Source organism: Pseudopipra pipra, chromosome 5 (assembly GCF_036250125.1).
Source record: "Pseudopipra pipra isolate bDixPip1 chromosome 5, bDixPip1.hap1, whole genome shotgun sequence".
NCBI classification, from domain to species: Eukaryota; Metazoa; Chordata; class Aves; order Passeriformes; family Pipridae; genus Pseudopipra; species Pseudopipra pipra.
The window spans coordinates 61,852,625-61,872,534 of NC_087553.1; the positions used below are offsets into that span (position 1 = coordinate 61,852,625).

General features: G+C 41.8%; 1 protein-coding gene across 3 annotated transcripts in view; it reads left to right on the top strand.

The window, feature by feature from the left end:
* Window positions 1-8,151: 8,151 nt before the first annotated feature.
* The window catches only part of NAMPT (nicotinamide phosphoribosyltransferase), a 29,683-nt gene continuing 17,924 nt past the window's right edge, over window positions 8,152-19,910 (top strand). For 2 of the 3 annotated variants that reach the window (XM_064656332.1, XM_064656333.1), the window contains exons 1-2: window positions 8,643-9,029; window positions 19,621-19,777. In XM_064656332.1, the coding sequence (XP_064512402.1) occupies window positions 8,658-9,029; window positions 19,621-19,777 (529 nt within the window). In that variant the 5' untranslated portion in view covers window positions 8,643-8,657. Of the gene's footprint in view, window positions 8,221-8,642; window positions 9,030-19,620; window positions 19,778-19,910 lie in introns of those variants that run through there. The other variant, XM_064656334.1, reaches the window with a different exon arrangement.

The following is a 19,910-nucleotide window of genomic DNA, read 5'->3' on the forward strand; positions in this document are numbered from 1 at the left end:
CAGCTCTGCAATTGAGTGTACGCACACAAAACTTAATCATTATTGCAGTTATTCACCAAATTCACCAATTTTAATCCTGCTCAAGTCAATAGACTGCTAACATCCGAAATTTAAGCACCTGAGGCAGTTTTTGCTGGTTATTAGCTTAGGCTAATATTCTAAGGTCGACTCTTTTCCCTTCATTTTTACCTTCAGAAGCAACAAAATACAAACCTAAATATATATTTTCACGAAGATGTCCCTAGTTTCAAAGGTGTTTTCCTGGGTAATTTTATTTCAATCTCTGCACAGCAGAAGCACAAGGCATGGCTCAGTCCAGCAGCAGTTTGCATGCACCAGCTCTGAGTGAGCAGAAATGATTCTGCATCTGTATGCAGGGTTTCCTCCCCTCACCTACAGCTGGGATGACTTAGCAGAACAGCCCTGCATGCTTACACAGTATCACAGCTCCAGACACAGTTACAAATACCCTTCCTGACTGACTGAAATGGCCTTGATTGGTCTCCCAGTCAAACCGTAATCTGTAATGTACTGTTATGAGAACGGACAATGCTTGGGGCACTGTCCTGATCCCTTTATAGTCTAAATAGTCCCACTCCTCAGGAACAGCAGGAGCAAGGTCTTTGCCTGACAAACCTCACAGTTCCCTTTTAGAAAGGATGCAAGGGGGGAAATCATGTTTCTTTAAACTTAAAGTGCAACAAATTTTACAACCTTGTGATACTTTTAGCTAGAACATTTTCTGTACCATACACCTTGCCCTCCATATCATTCTTTCGGAGAGCATTAATAAATAATTCTATTTTTTTTCTTTAAAGACACAGTATATAAGATCATCCTCACTGGAGAAGCACTGCGTGTTACAGGATCAGGCCAAAGTAAAAAGTGTCTGAGCATGTTAAGCCCAGAGAAAAAGACAGTTCAAGGCTGAAGTTCATGTGAGGACACTGCTTGATGTCATAAACTGTGAAGCTGCAACTCCTCTAACTGATGGGTTGTAGCAAAATGCTGAGTGTCTGGCCCTCTACTGCTTTTTACAAATGTGTTGATTTATCTTGCTTTGCTTCAGGTACTCTCCCGCATCAACAGCATGAATATTACAGAATGGCGATCAGTAAATATGTATAATCTTTCATGTTGTCTACACAGTGAAAACAGAAACTCTGGGCAATGTTTCTAAGGGGTTGCAGGTTTTTTCTTTTCTTCCCACATAGGTAGAAATCAAATTAAGAAAATAGAACCTTCAACTTGCTAGAATAAACATGGCAATCCAGATCACTAGAAAGTCATCTTCTGTATTTCTAACTTGGACAGGTGACATTTGGTCCTCAGACACAACTATGGCAGCGTGGTTGATCTTTGCATGTGCTGCGAAAGTGTTGTCAACCTTGGATTTTCACCTAGACACACAACTGCACATCTGTCCCTCGTGTTTGAATACACACTGTGTATTGTGAAATACTAAACAAAACTCAATCAGTTTAGCCCCAGGTCTCTGATCCCTCCACCACACAAAGCTCAATTACGCCCTGCAGACACTGCAGTTGCTGTTGTTACTGTGTTAGTGCAAAGGCTTCGGTTTGAATCAGCCCTAACCATGTAAGGTGATTAACAAATACAGAACTAGAAATGGTCTCAGCTCCAAGGGACTGAGTGTTTCTTCCAGATCAGTAAAAACTGGTTAAATTATAAACATTATTTTAGACAAACAGAAGTAAAATTTTCACATGACGTCAGAACATTACAAATTCTCCATTGGTCAAACACTGCTTAAGAAATTATTTAGAAGTACATCTGAATCCTGAAATAAATTTATCAAAATATTTAACTCTTATTCCTGTCCATTATGATGAGCTCTACTTTATTTGCCCACACTGATACTCATCACTGTAGTGAAGTGGAGGAAATTTGGGTTGACAGTGAAAGAAAATACTTTGTGCTTATTTGATTCAAAAGCAAAAGAAACTCATCTGTTTGGATGTTTGGGAACCCTGATGTGTGGGCAAAGCACAAGTGATCGAGTCTAATACATGTCAGCTCCCTTCCTGCACTTCATCTCACTCTCAATAGCCGTCACTGAACTGGTTGCAGAGGGTTATTTTAGTTGCACATTAATTGTGTCAGGGACAAATTCTGTATAGCTCAGAGACTACTATTACAAAGTTTATTGGCTCAGGTACAGAGCTGCACAAACAATGCTAAACAGCTTTTGGTGTTAGTTCAGATCTGGAAGCAGTTTAGCCATCTTTACATTACCTGGAACACAAAGAATCAGCTCTACTAACCCAAGCCAGCTCCATACACTGTGTATCTGGACCACAGGACAAAACCAGGAAAACCCAGAAGTGTAACACTTGCACCTTAAACTTCGTAAAGCCTCATTAGATTCAGGAAGCTCCTGCTCAGGAAGGTCTTCCTTGTTCCAAGCTGATGCTAGACAGATGCACTCAAATACATGTGAGCAACACTTCCTTGCCACCCAGCTCACGAGGAATCTCAAACACTGAAAAATTAGAGAGCAACTCCACCCAAGTGGCTCTTGGTGGAGGGAGCTCAGGACTCCACCAAAACTGGTACACTGAGCCTCAGGATTCAGCTAAAACTGGATCCACAGTGACAACACAGAACCAGTCAGGCATCTTTGTATCAGTAAATTTCAGGGTGTCCTGTGTCATTCATCCATATGTGTGACAGCATCTTCAAGCTTGTCCTAGTTAGAGCAGCCAGTACCAATTCATCACTGTGTGGGCGCAACCCAAACTGTGTGTTCTACACCTTCTATGTCATTTCCCAGGAACTGTTAACAACAGACCATTTGCAGCAGCTGCCCAGAGCACACCTGACCCCTCAGGCTATAAGCTGGATGTTAAGAAGCTTGTGAGATAGGAGGATGTTCCTATCCTCACATCAATGACTCAGGTGTGATAACTCTGCTCCGGGGGAGTCATTAGCACCTCCAGCCTGAGGGGTCATGTCTGATGGGACATCAAGGATTCCAAAAATATCTCACTACTCACAATCACCCATTGTGGAACTCTCTGCCCTGGGGGATGTACTGGGCATTCCCACTCGAACCCGAGTGTATATAATCTTGGGGTCTTGGGACTTCTGGGCCCAATCTTCATATCCAGAGGAGGACCAGAACCTCAACGGGACTGTGACCACCACTCTTGACTGGACTGTGACCAGCACTCTCACCAACAGGTTTTCCTTCTCCTTTTACGTTGGACTCAGGAGGACCACGTGGGGCTCAGCACAGGGGCCAATGAACACCATTCTGTTCATGCCCCAGGGTGCTGGGTCATACAGCTGAGTTTTGTGGATTAAAACCAATTGTCTGTCCGTATAATTGTATTTATGATATTATTTTTATTAAGTTGTAACTGACTTATAATCTCTTTTGAGTTGGGGTTCATTTCTCCTGCCAGTTTACCCTTAAACCAGTACAAAGCTATCTCAAGATTCACAATACTCTGAACAATGCAGTGATTAAACGTCTGCTATTCTTTGAAGAACATGCAAAAACCTCAGCATTGGTTATGTAATGCATGCCAAGAAATAAAAATTTATCTGCCATACAAAGCCATAACCATAATCTGAAATTCACCTCTTCTAAAAATCAAGGCAAGAAGTCTCACAGCATATCTGGAAAACTAGCAATCCAAGTCTCAGCAGAAATACAGGCATTGACTTCCAAAGATAAGACCTAATGGCCAGATGGAGTTCTTAAGAAGGTATAAAGAAAAACTGACTTGCTGTGATCATGCTGAGAAGCACAAAAACTAACAAACACTTGAAGGTTAGCTGTGCTGATGTATGAATCTTGCTGACCAAGGTCCTGCAGACATAGAAACACTGTTTGGTAGCTGGAGTACAGAAAAGAGATGCTATGCCATGGACTGAACAGGAACTTCAGTAAACAGACCATCAAGAAGTATTTCAACAGAATATTAGAGATTTTACATATGTATATACACACACAGACAAAAGATCTAAATATCAAAATACATATAGTCCAGTGTGACTGCTCACCAGAAGAATATGTCATCTCAACAGAATCTTGCACTGGATTTAACCTTGTCCTATACATTGCATAGATAAAGAAATTCCTCTTAATTTTCATGCGTACAGTCAAGTCATTTTTCACACATATAATCTGCATAGTCCATCATTCTTAAAGAGAAACTTCTACACAAGCCTTTGGATAAACCACAAGGTAGAAACACTAGGCTTGCTGTGTTCACTGAGTATGATTTAAAATGATGAGCCAGATTTTTTTACTCACTTCTATGCAAAGTAATCTACTTCTACGTGATTCCTTGTGATTGGAATACTATTTAACAGGACTATTGACGGATACAGTTTAGCAATGAGAATTAAATTCTAGAGCACATTAAAATCTGCTTAGATGATCTTAACCAATTATGCACTGATTAACTCTAGAGTCCCAGGCAGGTATCCAAGGTGAAAGAACGCTACGAGAACACAGAGGAAACACTGAGATGTTGCAGAATGATGCAGGATGGGAAGCTTTAGGAAGGATAAAAGGAGTTTAGCCTTGGGGGAAAAAAAAGTCCCCAGGCTCCACTCTGTTTTCCTCATAGCTCCACAGCAAAGAACTGTGTGCACCGAGGTGGCGAGTGACAGACACCTGATAAACTCCAGCTACACCAGCGTGGCTGTCAGGCACCAAGGGACTTGCTGCCAAACACTGAAAGCTTAAACAGCACCACAAGTACTAGATGCACCAAACCCAAAGTACAAAGGAGTACAGCTAAAATTCTGCCCTTTTGCCAGCATATCTGAAAAGAAAAATAACAATGTAAAGAAACAATGTTGACATTTAATTTGTCAATATGCCTTGGAATTATCACCCAGATAAAGGGAGAACAGTGGATTGGTTCAGGCTCAGAATTAACAACTGAAATGACCAGAAACATTAGAGGGGAAAACTCATGCCCTGTACATAAGCATGGAGTGTGCAGAAATTCCAGTCACAGAGATCTTCTATGCAATGGTGACAGGACTCTCACAGCTAGATGAAATAAATATCAAGTTTTGCAATATTGATTGAAGAAGGGATATAATGTAATATCCATCTTAATTTGACTGTCCTTGTATACCTCCTAAGACATCAGCCTGAGGACTTATTTGCAGGACAATTATCCTCCAAATATAGCAGTAGACTATAGTATAGACTTTATATGCATAAAATGCTGACTGGACGCTTCTGCTACACAGAATATCATTTATTATCAGAAAACCCTGGGCAACAAAACATGTCCCTGGATTAATATGAATTTATTAAAGCTACCATTAGAGCTTTGTTTATTATAAATATCTAAACAAGTACCTCTAAAAATCTCTCACATGCCTAATGAAAATGCTAGTAGATAACTATTGAAGAACCCCAGCTCTATCAGGAGGCTAAATGGTATAAAAAACAATTTAGCTGAACTTGCATTTAAAAAGCATGATTTCTTGGTGTGGTTTCATCAGAAGGGAGACATTAGGCCCTCCCACAAGCCGATCCAACAGTCCAAAGTCAGTTTTACAGACAATAGATGACAGATATGGCACAGGAATTGAGTATTTGAGGTTCCTAGGATTACTTCTCTTCTGCCATTGTAACTGTACTCCCACCACCTAGTGCTACAAGAGTTCTATTTAATTTTTTCCAGACTCAAAATATATTCTCCTCACCAAACCATGATTTAATATAGCTCTGTTTAGCATAGTACCATTTTCTATTAATACTCTGAAGTGCTCTAACTTTACAATATTTCATTACAGATACAGCTTAAGATATGTTCATATGACCTAAATTAAACCATTATTCAAGTTCTGGCATGTCATAAGATACAAGAAAGAGCCAGTAGGAGGAGAATGCTGACAAAAATTCTGTCTGAGCAAATCATCATTAATTATTCTATTGAAGGTTTGAAGATATATCAGGAGAATTCTGTAGTGAGAAATGTCATCTTAAAAATAAACCAAACCAAAACCAACAAAAAGCAAGCCCTGTACTATTTTTCTGACTTTTCTAATTTCTTGCTAAAGTTAAGATGACTGATCTGATAAAATTATTTTTTCTTTTTACTAATCAGCATTATATTAAAACAGACTTTCCAAAAAGAATTTAAGCTTTGTCCTTTGCAGAAGAAAAATTTCACCATTAAAAAGATAAGGATGGATAACACAGATAAAGAATGTGCTAAGGGGCAAAATTCTGATGTAAGTGACACCACAGAAGAAAGTTTTGTGACAAAACATGAGATTTGTATATCAAGATAATGTCAAATATCCAATAATCATGTTGTCACATTGACATGACACTCCACAAAAGGAACCCTCAGAAGGAATTAAGGAAGAGTCAGTCCAGACAACTTCATAAAAAACACTTTATATTTAAAGAGGATGTGGAAAAAGGTAGAGCAGCTTTCTAAATGAGTAAGCACTTTTAGATAAGTTTTGCCAATGGAAGAGAGCAGACTGGATTGTCTATGCAGCAACAAACAAGACATAGAGATACAAATGGGAAGAGCTACAGAGAGATCAGAGACAGGAAATGGAAATTTCAACTTTTTCTTGTTCTGATGGGGAAGTAAGGGTAAAAAGATAACTTTGTGTCCATGAGACTGAACAAGAAAATCAGACTGAAGTGGAAAATCTAAGACAAGAATTAGTTGCAAGTTCATGGTAGCTGACAGTAATAACAGCAATTACCATTGCTACTACCAGATTTTGTTGAAAAACAGCACACAGACAAGCTGGTGGAGGGAAGCGTACAGGAAACTCCTGATATATGTAGTCTCTTAATGTTTCCAACTGCTTCACTGACTTTTTCCTATTCCATAGGAACCCTTTCCCTCCTGCAGTGAAATAGAGAATGAAATAAAATATTAGATATTTAGCTATGAAGGTGTGACTTTGCAAAATGTAAAACTGCTTAAAAGTCTCTGACCGAACTGTGGACAATTGAGATAAAAGGCTTAGAGAATGGGGAAGGCTTTTTAGCACGTAGAGAGGGGTGGGGAACCTGAAACTGCTTGAAGTGATAAAACTTTATGTAACTACTCTATAATGGTAAGAATAGGAGGTAAAACTAAGTGTCTATTTAGATAAGAAAGACTGCAAAAGGAGTGTGTGTAAAGATAATTTTGAGCTTGCTACTTTCAAACTGTATAAAAGGCTATGTTATTTCTTGGCTCGGCGGAGTGCACTGGGGAGAACACCTGCCCCTTTTGCATTCCCCGGCCGTAATAAAAGTGCTTTTCAGATTGGCAGAAGTTTCTTTGAATCAGCAGGAAAGTAGTTTCACAGAGTCAGAGAATGGGTCAGGTTGGAAGGGACCACAGGGTCATCTGGTCTAACCTCCCTTTTCAGGCAGGGTCATCCCAGAGCACATGGCATAGGGTTGTGTCCAGAGGGTTCTTGAAGTGGAGACTCCACAGCCTCTCTGGGCTAGGTATATATATGTATATAAAACTGGTGTTTTTCTCACACGAAATGGCATAAAGCAAGAGCATGATGAGGTCAACAGGGGTTGACAAGAGTAATCAAATGAATGTGGTTCACAGTGCAATTATGGATCCACCAGGACCTATACAGAATCAGGTCAAAAATATCTAGACCCCATTATGGATCTTATTCATTGCAATTATTTTGGACATTCATATTTCTCTGAAAATCTGACTGGTGAAACCCAATGTTTCTGAATCATCTTAATAAACAGTTATTAGTTATACAATTTCAGATTTGTGTATCATCCAACAACAACTCAAGTGTTAATTCACCACTGGTTTTACAGAAAAGGCTCACAAAGCAGCTTTTTTTAATGCAGTACAGCAGCATTGTTAATAGTTCTTTCCATACACCATCTTCCCATCATGGACGAGCCACCATGATAGAAATCATGTAACAACTGTGACGGAGCACTGGAACAGATTGCCCAGAGTGGCTGTGGAGCCTCCCTCACTGGAGACATTCCAGAACCCTCCGGACACAATCCCGTCCCACGTGCTCTGGGATGACCCTGGCTGGGCAGGGAGGTTGGACTGGATGATCCACTGTGGTCCCTTCCACCCTGACCCATCCTATCTGTATTTGCTCCTTGTGCCAAAAGAATGTTCTGTGGTCCCAGCACAATTCAAATGATGGATAAACATGATTCAGGAACCTCAAGTATTTACTCGGATTAGAAGACCAGCTACAATTATAGTGAGATGAAAGTAAGCTTTCCGGAAGCAGACGTAACTTTACACGTAATCTCTGATCCAAACCTACTGAAAAGAGGGCTAAGAAGTATTTTCTATCAAAAAGCATCATGTTCTCCCACTGAAGCAACCGGTGTGGAGGTGGATGGAGATCTGGGTCCTCCAGGAGGCCGGGGGGTCCATTTCCACAGGGCCATCGACCCCAGGCCCTCAGTGCGAGGGTCCCGGCTGAAGCAAGGGCTGCCCTGGCCCTCAGATCCTCTGGTGCCCGGGCGGAGCCTCCGCAGCCCTTTCCCGTCAGAGCCGCGGCCGCCGAGAATCGAAACCGGCCCCGCCGCCCCCCCGCGCACGCGCGCGCCGCTTCCCCCCCGCCGCGCCCGCTCTCCCGATCGCGCGCCGGCCGCGCGGTGACGTCACCGAGCGGGCCCCGCCCGGACCCCAATGAAAGGGAACGTGCGGCGCGAGGCGCTCCCCCGCCCCTCCCCCTGCACCGGCCGGGCGGCGGGACCAATCAGAGCCCTCCCAGCGCCCCGGCCCCGCCCTCCCCACGGTGCCGTCACGGCACCTCCCGCAGCAGCGCTGCCGCTCAGCCAATCAGCGGTCCCGCCACCGGCCCCCCTCGCCCGCGGGGCCGCGTCTCCGCCCCGGCCGCGCTCCCCGCGCTCCCCCCGCCCCGAGCGCGAGCGGCGGCGGCGGCACAGCCTGGTCCGGTCCGGTCCGTGCGGGCGGCGGCGCCTCCCGGTGCTCGGCGACATGGAGTGCGCTGCGGCGGGCGCCGAGTTCAACATCCTCCTCGCTACCGATTCCTACAAGGTGGGCGCGAGCACGCCGGGCGGGCGGGCGGGCGGGCGGGCGGGGGTCACCTCTGCGGGCACCGGACCCGCCGGGACGCTCCATCCGCGGGGCGCCCAGCCAGGCCGTCCCCGCCGCCACCGGCCCCCCCGCCCGCCTGGCCGGGGCTGGGAGATTCCTCGGGGTTCCACAGAGGGTGCCTGGCCTCGGGGCGGCGCGGGGGGACAGCGGAGGCCTGGCCGGGGCTGCTCCCCCCCCGCCCCAGGCAGCCCCGGGCCGCTCCCCGCGCGGTGCCCGGGGCCACGCAGCGCCGGCGGGGCCGGGAAAGAAAGTGAAAGCGGGCGGGGTGGGCGCCGCCGTCCCGCGGGCGCGGGGGGCGGCCATGGCGGGCACATGGGAGGCGGGGGCCGCCGAGCATCCTCCGGCCCCGCCGGGCCCCCGCCCCCCCGGCCGGGCACGGAGCGGGCGCGCACGGGAGGCAGCCGGGCGGTCGCTCCTTTCTTCCCGCTCTGCCCTGCTCGTGCCCGACGGTTTGTGCCCGGCGAGGCTGCGGAGCGCCCCGGGAGCCGGCTGGCCCAAAATACGTGTTTTCCAGCCCTCTGCTCCGTTGCTGCGGTGTGACACTCGCTCGGCGAGATGTTCGCTCAGAGCGGGGGAATCGCGCTCTACAGCCCTGCCTTCATTATTTGGGAATCGTGTCCCTGAAAGCTGTGGCAAAGTGCAGGCGCCCTGTCCGCGCTCCGACCCGGTGATTCCTGACCCGGGAGCTCCTGGTGTGCCTCCCAGGCACCTGTGCCCGGAATGTGCCCGGGCCGAAGTCCTGCCTCTGCGCAGCCTTCATGTATGTACAGCTTCCAGATAGTGGGCAGAGCCAGCGTGCGACTCCCTAGCCCGGCTGGACAGATGTGCCCCGCGTCTCCTAGGCTGAAAAACTCACTTATTTCCTTGAGCAGTGTCAAAGTGGCCTAAACAAAACAACAACAGCAGTTCTGATTGTCATTATCGAGCATTTAGTATGTTCTAGCTCTGTGAATATTTTGCCGCTTGGATGAGTTTCAGGGAGGAGGGTACTTGTAGATAGAGGAATCGAAAAAGCTAAAGCTATGTTGTGACCAGCTCTCGTTACTGAGTAACTACCAAAGTTCAAGCCCCTCAGTATGTGCTCCGATTGCTGACTTTTGCGGTAGTGCCTTTTCCAGCTCCTCTCTCGTGCCTTTTCCAGCTTCACCCCCCTCGAGGAGTGATATTATTATTACTATTATTATTATTTCTACTGTATTATTATAATTGTTATCATTATCTTCATCATTATTACTACTATACATTACATAAAGATGCTCTTTTTGTAAAGAAAGTCTTAGTTATTTTTGCTGTTTGTGGGAAGGTGTGTTGGAAGACAGGAGATGATGATAAACCTTGGAGCAGCTCAGAGCATCCTAACGCTGCCACTGAGGGCTCACAAAACCACTTCCATTTAGGGCTTAATCTGGATACAGGGCTCTTTATGAACTATGTTTAAGTGTTTGTTATCTGACTTATTCAAATATGGAAGATACAGTTTTCTTCCATGTCTGAGGCTAATCACATTAAATACTGCAGGCCTGGGCTTAAGCGGTACCTCAAATCTAATTTGCACACTACTTTTTTAAAATTCTCTGGATGTACTTGAGGGCTGGTGGTGATGTGGAGCACTAGAGTGACAGAAAAACAGTTTGCTTCTGTTTTGTTTGCTGTTTCATAGGAAATATGACTTGGTAACATTCCGGGAGTGGTAGAAATTTTAAAGAGGTCAAATAAAGGCCTGAGGTAGTTTTTTTTTTCCAGTTTAAAACTGAATTTGGATGAGGTTTTCTGCAGCAGCTAGGAGCATTTTGTATTATATTTAGAACAGTTGGAATTGTCTGCTTTGTTAGGACTACTGAAATTATGTCATTCTATATGCTTTTTTCCAAATCTTAGGAACTCCAGCGTCTCTGAACAATGCTTAAACAAGTAGCTGCTCTTATCTTGTTAGGTAATATGAGCAAACATCACTTATCTTCTCCCTGGATGAAACTGTCATTTCTTAATCAATGAAACTCACTTAGTGAGAATACTTTCAGTAAAATTGCACTAAAATATCAAGTAGTTTGCAACATCAAGCTTTTTACAGAGTTACCAAACACTCTTACTAGCAATTAAAACAAAAGTGAGAATTGATCTTGGGTTTTTCTTTCTTTTTTTTTTTTAAAGATAGTTTTGCTGTATCCACAACTCTAACATCTGTGTGGAGTACTGTATGTATGTAACAATCAGACTCTGAGAAAAAACATGGATCTGATCAGAAGGTTACGTGCTTATCCTGTTGCAGTAGATGCCGATCCATACAAGCTAATGTTGGTGACGAAAATCCCTTGGAAGTAAACAACTCAGAAAGAAAAAATACATGCAGACCATACTGAACAGTACAACCCTAGCTTAGGCAGCTGTCCATGAGAAAAAAGTTGTGGTATCTCAGCGTCATATCTGTCACAACTCATTAGTCTGAGTGTTAGCTTCAGTGTCCCAGTTCTCTGTTGCTGCAGTTGAAAATTTGGGATGGAAAGACAATTCGTTACTGGTTTAGTGCCTATACAGTTTCAGAAACAAAGTAATTTGGTAGGCAAGGATCTGTCTTTTGACAGTTAATCCAGCATCTCCTCCCTCTACAGTGTCTTTTCCTGTCTCTGTGTGCATCACAGGACATTTCCTCTTAAATCACAGAGATTATCAAATACTTGTTTTTGAAAAACACTTAAGAATCATGCTGATTTAGAATCATGCTGATTTCTAGTTTAGTGAATGTTTCTAGATGGGAATAGTTCCCAGTAGGTGAACTGTGCCCTGGATCCAGTACTGAGCTTCCATTATAGACTGGACCTTACTCAATTGTACAAATGCTCCAGAATTTTTCAGGCTGGGCTTCAAAATGTGCAGTTTATCTCAAAACCAGATAACAAGATAAATGTTTTTACATCAGTTAGATTTTTCTTCCTGTGTACTTTGTTACATGTTCTTAAGCTTCTACAAATCCCCCAACAGTATAATTCCTCCTGTGTGCTGGGAATTATATGCCTTTTCCTCAGAATCTGGGCATGGGCATATGGTATGGTGCATGTGCAACTTGCTGATAAATAACAGCAGTCTTTTTAAGTGTTCAGATTATGAGACTCTCAACAGATTCATCAATGTTAGCTGGGGAACCTCTTTGTCTGAATGTCCAGTTATACCAGTGGCGTTTGTTCATAGTAAAGTTTTCTGCTAGTGACTTGGTATTACTGAAAAAGGGAAGTATTTGAAGTCAAAGTCCTTGTTGCTGGAAAACTGCAAGTGAGGGGATATCAGCAGGCTCCTTGAAGCTCATTGTTTGTGCTGTGTGGTATCTTATTCTTATGTCTCTAGCAAGAAGTCCCTGGAACCTTGCCCTTCTGTGACAGTGAGGGTTCTGTTCACTCACTGCCCTTCCCAAGCCAAAGGGTCAAAGCCCTTCAGTTCCTCATTCGTCTGATGTCCCTGACACACCACCACTCCATTTTCTTTCTTTTTGATTCCCAGTGCTCTGTTTATCCCGTGTTTGTTTATTTCTGCAAAGGCAAGAAACCTTCCAGGGTGTATGTGGTCTGAAACTGTATTGAGAAGATCAGCTTGGCAGAGCTGTGTTGTTCAGTGGGAAGATACCTGTGACTGGCACGTACCGGGCCTGGGTTGGGTGGACCATGAGCTGCAAGTGGGGAAAGGCCACTGACTGAACTTTGTTCACTTAAGTAATAATAGCTTATTTTGCCTTTGCCAATGAGATTTATTACTGTTGCTTGGCATGTTTCGTAATTAAGCTGATAGCTATAATAAGCTGCCATGCAATTACCCTTAGGAGGAGCTGACTTGCTATCTAGACTGTAAATGAGATCTGTTTCAGAATTAATTTCTTTCTGGATGCTTCAAGGAAGCCTAAAAGATATGTTTTAACTCTTTATGCTTTACATGTTGAATTTTAAGTATTTGTCACTTCAAATTACTTCTTTTACTCTGTGTGGATGTAGGAGAGCACCAACTTCTGAAACACTTCACGTGAGTGTGTGTTTATTCTAGGCTTTGACAGCCTGTATATTCTTTATTTAGAAGGCTAGAGGTATGCCAGGAAGAGACATGAGTACTCTTTAGCCTGCTGATTTTGACTAGTACTTAACGACTGCAAAGTATTCGTTACAGCAGCCTATACATACTTATTTTTTAAATGAAAATCTTGTGATGGGAGTGTGAATGTGTTCTTTTACCTCCTGTAATTCTGTCAGTGGAAAATCATTGGAAACTTCTGGCTCGGCACTCCTCATAAGATGCAATCTTCACTCTCTCTAGGTTCATTATCTTCCAAGTTTTGATTTGCAGTCACATGGTGCTGTTACAAACCCCAAGACATCATTGCTCTAAAGGAACACTGCAACTGTATGGTACTCAGACAATTTTTAAATTAATGGAAAAGTAACCCTTTCCAGAATCATTGCAATTTTCAGTGTTGAAAGGGTAACTGTTTTTCTTTTTTCATTACAGAATAGGAAACATAGCAGCATGTGCAGTAGTACAGCTGAGGAGTCACAAATGTGTAAACAATAAACATAAGGCATTTTGTAATCTTTTTTCTGATAATCTTGGATGCAAAACTGTGCTGGTTTTGACTGAGGTAGAGTTAATTTTCTTCCTAGTAGCTGGTATGGGGCTGTGTTTTGGATCTGTGCTGAAAACAATGCTGATAGTTCAGGGATATTTTTGATTTTGCTGAGCAGTGCTTGCACAGAGTCAAGGCCTTTTCTGCCTCACACACCATCCCACTGGCAAGGAAGGTGGGGGTGCACAAGGAGTTGGGAGGGGACATGGGGACAGCTGACCCCAAGTGACCCAAGGGATATTCCATACCACATGACATCATGCTTAGCATATCAAGCTGGGTGAAGAAGCAGGGAGTGTTTGAAGTGACAGCATGTCTTCTCCAGTAACTGTTTCACGTGCTGGAGCCCTGCTTTCCTGGGAATGACTGAACACCTGCCTGCCCATGGGAAGTGGTGAATGAATTCCTTGTTTTGCTTTGCTTATGTGCACAGGACTTTTGCTTTCACTTTTACCCTTCGGATTCTCTCCCTCATCCCACCAGGAGAGTGAGTGAGAGGGCTTCGTTGCCAGTTGTGGTTAAACCACAACAAAAACACATGAAAATCTTTAGTGATAAAGGAATCTACTGCAAAGTGTCACTGTTTTTACTCACTGTATTTTCTCTGAGAAATTTAGAATAGATTCAGTTCTAGTGCTTACACTTGACCTTGTTTTTTATATGAATGTGGACCTCCTCATTTACAGCCTCTCTGCTGATAGTGTGCAGCTTCCATAGGAATTCAGTTGCTTGCTTTCTTTAGTTTTCTTAGTTCTGACTGATCTCTTTATTGTTTTTTTCTCACTGCTGGTCCTCTTATTTTGCAACACATGTATAAGAGATGGTGGATGAACTCAAATACAGAGACATTAGAAATCATACAAGGTCATCCTTCAGTCATAACCTCCATTACCTTATCTCTCTCATCTCATAAGAGCAGATATCTCCCAATATCCTCACTTTGGTTCTTAAACATTATCTTAATCTTATGAATTCTAATAAGGGGCCTGGAGTCTCTCTATGGCTTTTTTCTCTACAGTAATTTGAAGCTCCTATAATCAAAATAGTAAGATTGTACTTGACTCTTTAATTATTTTTTTTTTTAAACTCACGAGTGTCTTGCACTTTACCTGCTATTGTTGGATGCCCTTTCTCTGGAGTTTAATTAAAGATTGATTCTTCTGACATTTCCTCTTTAGTTCAAATAAGCTTATCAATTAACCATACTGGCTCTTGGTTTGGTTTTCATTTCCACTGTTGTGGTGTGTATTCCCTCTTGAAAGCTACAAAAGCATCCCTGTTGAATATAACTGCTAGTCACAGGTGTGTTGGGTTTTTTTCCTGAAGGGGGTCAGCACTGCCTTACAACTGCTGTTTGTTATGTCTCATCCCAGTGAGGCATATCTGATAGAGCATTCCCTTTGCTTTTAAATACTGGTTCATCTCATTGTTGTTTTCCATACAAGTTATTAGCAAACTTTGCTTTTAACTGCTCCATTGGCTAAATCTCATAAAGGTTTAGGTAAAACAGTCTTTCAAACCATGGCCTCTTTCCACAATATTTGCAAATATTACGTAATAAGACAATTCATGGTATTCTTGGAGGTGCTTTGCAGAAGTCTCCTCAGTGTTAATACCAGCAGTACCACTGCACTAAAATCATCTAACTCCGTAAGGTGTATAAGGGAGTGAGGATCCCCCAGGTACCTCTTCCAGAATCAAGGCTTGCAATACAGTGACCAACCCTGTGCCTCAGGCCCTAATTACATGCTGCAGACCTGCAGTGTTCTAGCCAAGTGACCCAGCTACTTCCAGGCCATGCTGCCTCTGGCTTATCTTCCACCTGCCCCTCTGACTCTTCATGGTTGTGGCTGTGTGGTGCCCCAGGTTCGTTAACTGGGTTGTTCTGTACCCATTTTTGCACTAAAGATTTTTCAAAATAGCTCCTGGAAATTCAAAGACTGTCTTACTTGAACTGGAATTGTCTTATCACGTGTGAGTTACAGTACAGGCAAGATCCTACTGGGTAGATGTTTGGGGATTTGTTTTCTGCACTGTAGAAAAGGCTTAGACGCATCTTTCTGGTGGTTCATGTTAGCATCTGACCCAGGGGAGCACCAGGAATTAACCACCGATGGAGATTTTTGGCCATGCCTGATTTCTCTTCACATGTTTTTCTCATGGTTTTAAATGGTTGAGTTGTATAGACTTAAATAACCTTTTAAAGTCATTTCATTGCAATATCTTGTCCAACAAAGCTTGTTGATTATAAGAATATGTATTTTTTTATGCCTAAAGTTTTCTTATCAGCTTATAAAAATGCAACATTTACCTCAGTCATCCCTGTTTTGTGATGAATACCCATTAATTCCTTTTTCTTAAAAATTAACTCTTAATGTCTGAGGTGGTTTTTTGGATGGCTCATCTAAATGCAATTTGTGCTTCATGCTTTTTCTTGAATGGCTACTTGATTTAGTTAAACAGATGTAGTCCTTGTGGAGGTATTCTTTGTTCAGAGTATATCTTTTTTGGAATTAAATTTAATAAGGAGCTATCACAACTGGAATAAAAGTGCTCTATTTCAGTCATAGTAAATAATTTTGTAGGTAGTTGTTCCAAGGCTGTTTGTCATATGTTTTGTAGACAAAACCTAAACCATAGCCTTTGAACTAAACATCAAAAGGCCTTTGAAGATATTTGGGAGGGTTGTTTTCTTATAAGGGTCTCTTAATCCCAGTAAGAGGCTTTTGTTTGGTTTTCTGTTTGATTTTTTTTTTTAATTCTTTTTTTATTTCCTGAAGAGAAGGGATTTCCTATTGACTTTATGGTCACTCCTGCTTATCAAGAGCCCGTCTGTACAAGTCCTGCTTCTGTCATCCCCTAACTGAAAGCATAGATTTATCAATACTGTCTCAATCTGTAAGTCACATAAAATTTAATTTCAAATATTGTACATTGTCGCTGTTGTCCTTTCCACTCTTCTTTAGGATATAGAAAGATGGAAAGCTTCATCTGACAACAAGGAAAGATCAGGCATTTTTTGAAGCATAGTTTTCATTGTCCAAGTGCCTCATAGTGTTGTGTTGGGGTTTTTTTTTAGTGGTGGTGGTTGGTTTGTTTTGTTTTCAGTGGCGTTCTTTTCGTTTCCTGTGAACTGTTCCCACTCCCAGAGCTTGATCCTTTTTCAGGCTGTTTTTTACATGAGGCATTTCAGTACATGCCAAACCTCCTGACCGCCACTGTGGTAGATGGGTATTATTTCCCCATGTCCTAGTAGTCCAGAAATGACAGCTAACACAATCTGCTGCTGTGACATTGTGTGGTACTTTTAAGACTGTGTTTGTGCCTTGAAATACTAAGTATTTAAAAGACCTTTATAGGTAAAACTAGCAGCTCTGTGGAATGTCAAAAGAAGCACATTTAAAATTACAGGTGTAAAGTTTGCTCAGGTGTAAATAGTGTAATTGCCAGGGATGTGTATTTTTCACTGTTTAAATAGATTCTAGTGTATGAGGAATATAATTGAATACTACACATGTGACTTGTAAAATTAGTTCATTATCTCCTTCAAGTACTTAAAGCAACTAAATCAATAAAATGACATTTCTGTCTTACACAAAATTTTCATGTAGGTTTGAATGTCTAGAAATAACTATTTTCTGGACGCTAGCTAGTATGAATTTTAAGTTCAGATTTAGTCTCATGTCAGAAAAATTAGCTAAACCTGTGATTTAATGTTTGAGGAACTTGAGCGGGTTTTTTTGGGTTGAAACTGTTGTCAAGGTAGTCAGGAGGATCTGTGTCCCCAGGTATGCTACATAAAGGATAAATCTGTTTGCATTTCAGCCTGATTTCAGCTCTCAAGTTCTGTTTTGCAGCCAGTGTATGTGTGTGTGTGTTCATATACCCATTAGTTAGAAAGACGTGTCAGATGGAGCATATTTTTGTCTGCTGCATAGTAAAGAAAGGGGGATGGGGATGTGTGTGTGTTTTCTTTTGTATGGGGTTTTTTATTTTCCTTTAAATGTGATGGTATTATGCAGAGAGTTTTCTGTGAGCTGGCAGTTTTATGTACTTTCTTGGAAGATCTGCACAGAACTAGGAAAGGACATGTTATAATTTGTGAAGCGAGACATATATTAATAGCTAGAACTAAATCTAAAAGCCAGGTTTTGTCTTCAAGACTAACATTACTACTCCTAAGCATTCTGCTTTTGAGTGGCTGTGGAATTGTAACAGAATAGGTTTGTGCTCCAATAAATGCCTGTGGTGCAGTGCTTTGTTTGAAGTGAAGGCAGAAAATTTGCAATGACAAGCTTGGGTTTTATTTGATTGGCCTTGAAAACCTCATGCGAGTAAAGACAATAGAATGATCTGAAAATTGACCTTGTCATTTTTCGAATATTTCCTTGCAGCATTGGCAATATAACCATAACAACCTTGTGTTGGTGCAGGAGAACCAAAAAATTCAGTTGAGTTGTCTAGTTCATTGTCCAAACTGAGTGAAATACTAAATTTATATGACATTTGAGAGGAAAAGGAAAACTGAAGTTTTAAAATCCTTTAACGTATAGTTTTAGTAATACAGGTATTGGAAACTTTCAAATATTTTATTTTGAGAATGTCAGAGGTACATTTAAAAGATCAAGACAAGAAGGGAGAAGTGGTAAAACTATCCCTTTTCCAGTTCCTTGTGATTTTAGAAACAGAAATTTTTAAGGTTATTTGGAGTAAATAAAGCAAGAAACATATAAGGAACTCATATCCTAACCTGTAAATATAGGGTTTTGAAAAAATTCAGACATGACTTTCACAGCATTTTGAGTTTTGTTCTGATGTATGACTGTGCTGTACTGAGCCAAAGGAGCAGCTTTTCCTTATGTAATGTATAGACTTGTTCACAGACTTTTCATCATAATTTAAGAAAACTCTTGATAGCTTCAACTCTGGGGATGCCTTACACTGATTTATGTATTCTGTAGCTTAAACACTGATTGTCATTGTGTATTCCTTTTGTTTAATATGGAGTTATGGATTTTGCATGGAGCTTGCTTTTTACACATGAGGAGATAAAATTTTGTGGATTTAAGTTTTTAAATGTTTAAAGTGTACTTGTTTCAAATGCTGCTATTACTCAAAGTAAATTTCTGGCTAGATTCAAAATCAGGAGCTAAGAAAAGCTGTCATAGTTGAATCCAGAATAGCATTGTTTGTTTGTATGTCCAGTTTCCATGTAATACACATAGGCAGCAACTTTTCATGCTTCCTCTACGTTGAATGTGAAGTGTTTCAAATTTGGAAAAGAAATCCATCTAGCAAACATTGTGGGGAGGTACAAACCTTGGGTAGATTTTTAACAGCACTACTGACAGCAACAGGTTTGTAACCAGGGTTTGAGAGACCCACTCTGGTCATGTTGAATGAGATGCTTGGGTAAAGGCTGTTACCAATGCCTTCTCAAGTCTAGGTTTTATTTGAACTATGGGACTGTAGCCTTCAGAACTTGAATCAAATACAAGGATATATTTGGTAGGGTCATGGAATTTTGTGCTTCCTGTAGCTATTAGGCTTGGCCACAGTGTGGGAGAGCAAAAACTGACCTGACACGTTGGTGTTCAGTGCTGCTTCTAAAATCCTAGCCTGTGTCTTTCCCAGTTAATCAAAGCAAAGTTGTCAGGGGAGGGGAAGAGCTAACCATGAAGATTACTCTAGGGGGAAAAGACTTGATGAAGAAGTAAAGAATACCATATGGAAGACAGTCTTTTGAACTGAAAATTGAAGGAGGCTAAAACTGTGGAAATTTCCTAAATACTTTGGTGTAGAATGTGAAAGGATAAATAATAACAGTCCAGAAGAGCTGGGAGTTACTCTTAAGCTTTAATGTCCAAATATGATTTCTATTGTGCTTTATAGTGATGCTTTGAGGTCTTACGGAAGTTTTTCTTAATGTAGGTTACACACTACAAGCAATATCCACCTAACACAAGCAAAGTATATTCCTACTTCGAATGTCGTGAAAAGAAGACTGAAAATTCCAAACTAAGGAAAGTGAAATATGAAGAAACTGTTTTTTATGGTTTACAGTACATTCTGAATAAATATTTAAAAGGTAACTGTTTCAAATTCCAGTAAAACTTTTCCTGTAAATAAATATCTTATTTTTTCTCAAACCTGTAGTCTTATAGTTAAAACAATTCCAGGTTATCTTGGTATACCATAAGTAGTGACATGCATAAGATCTT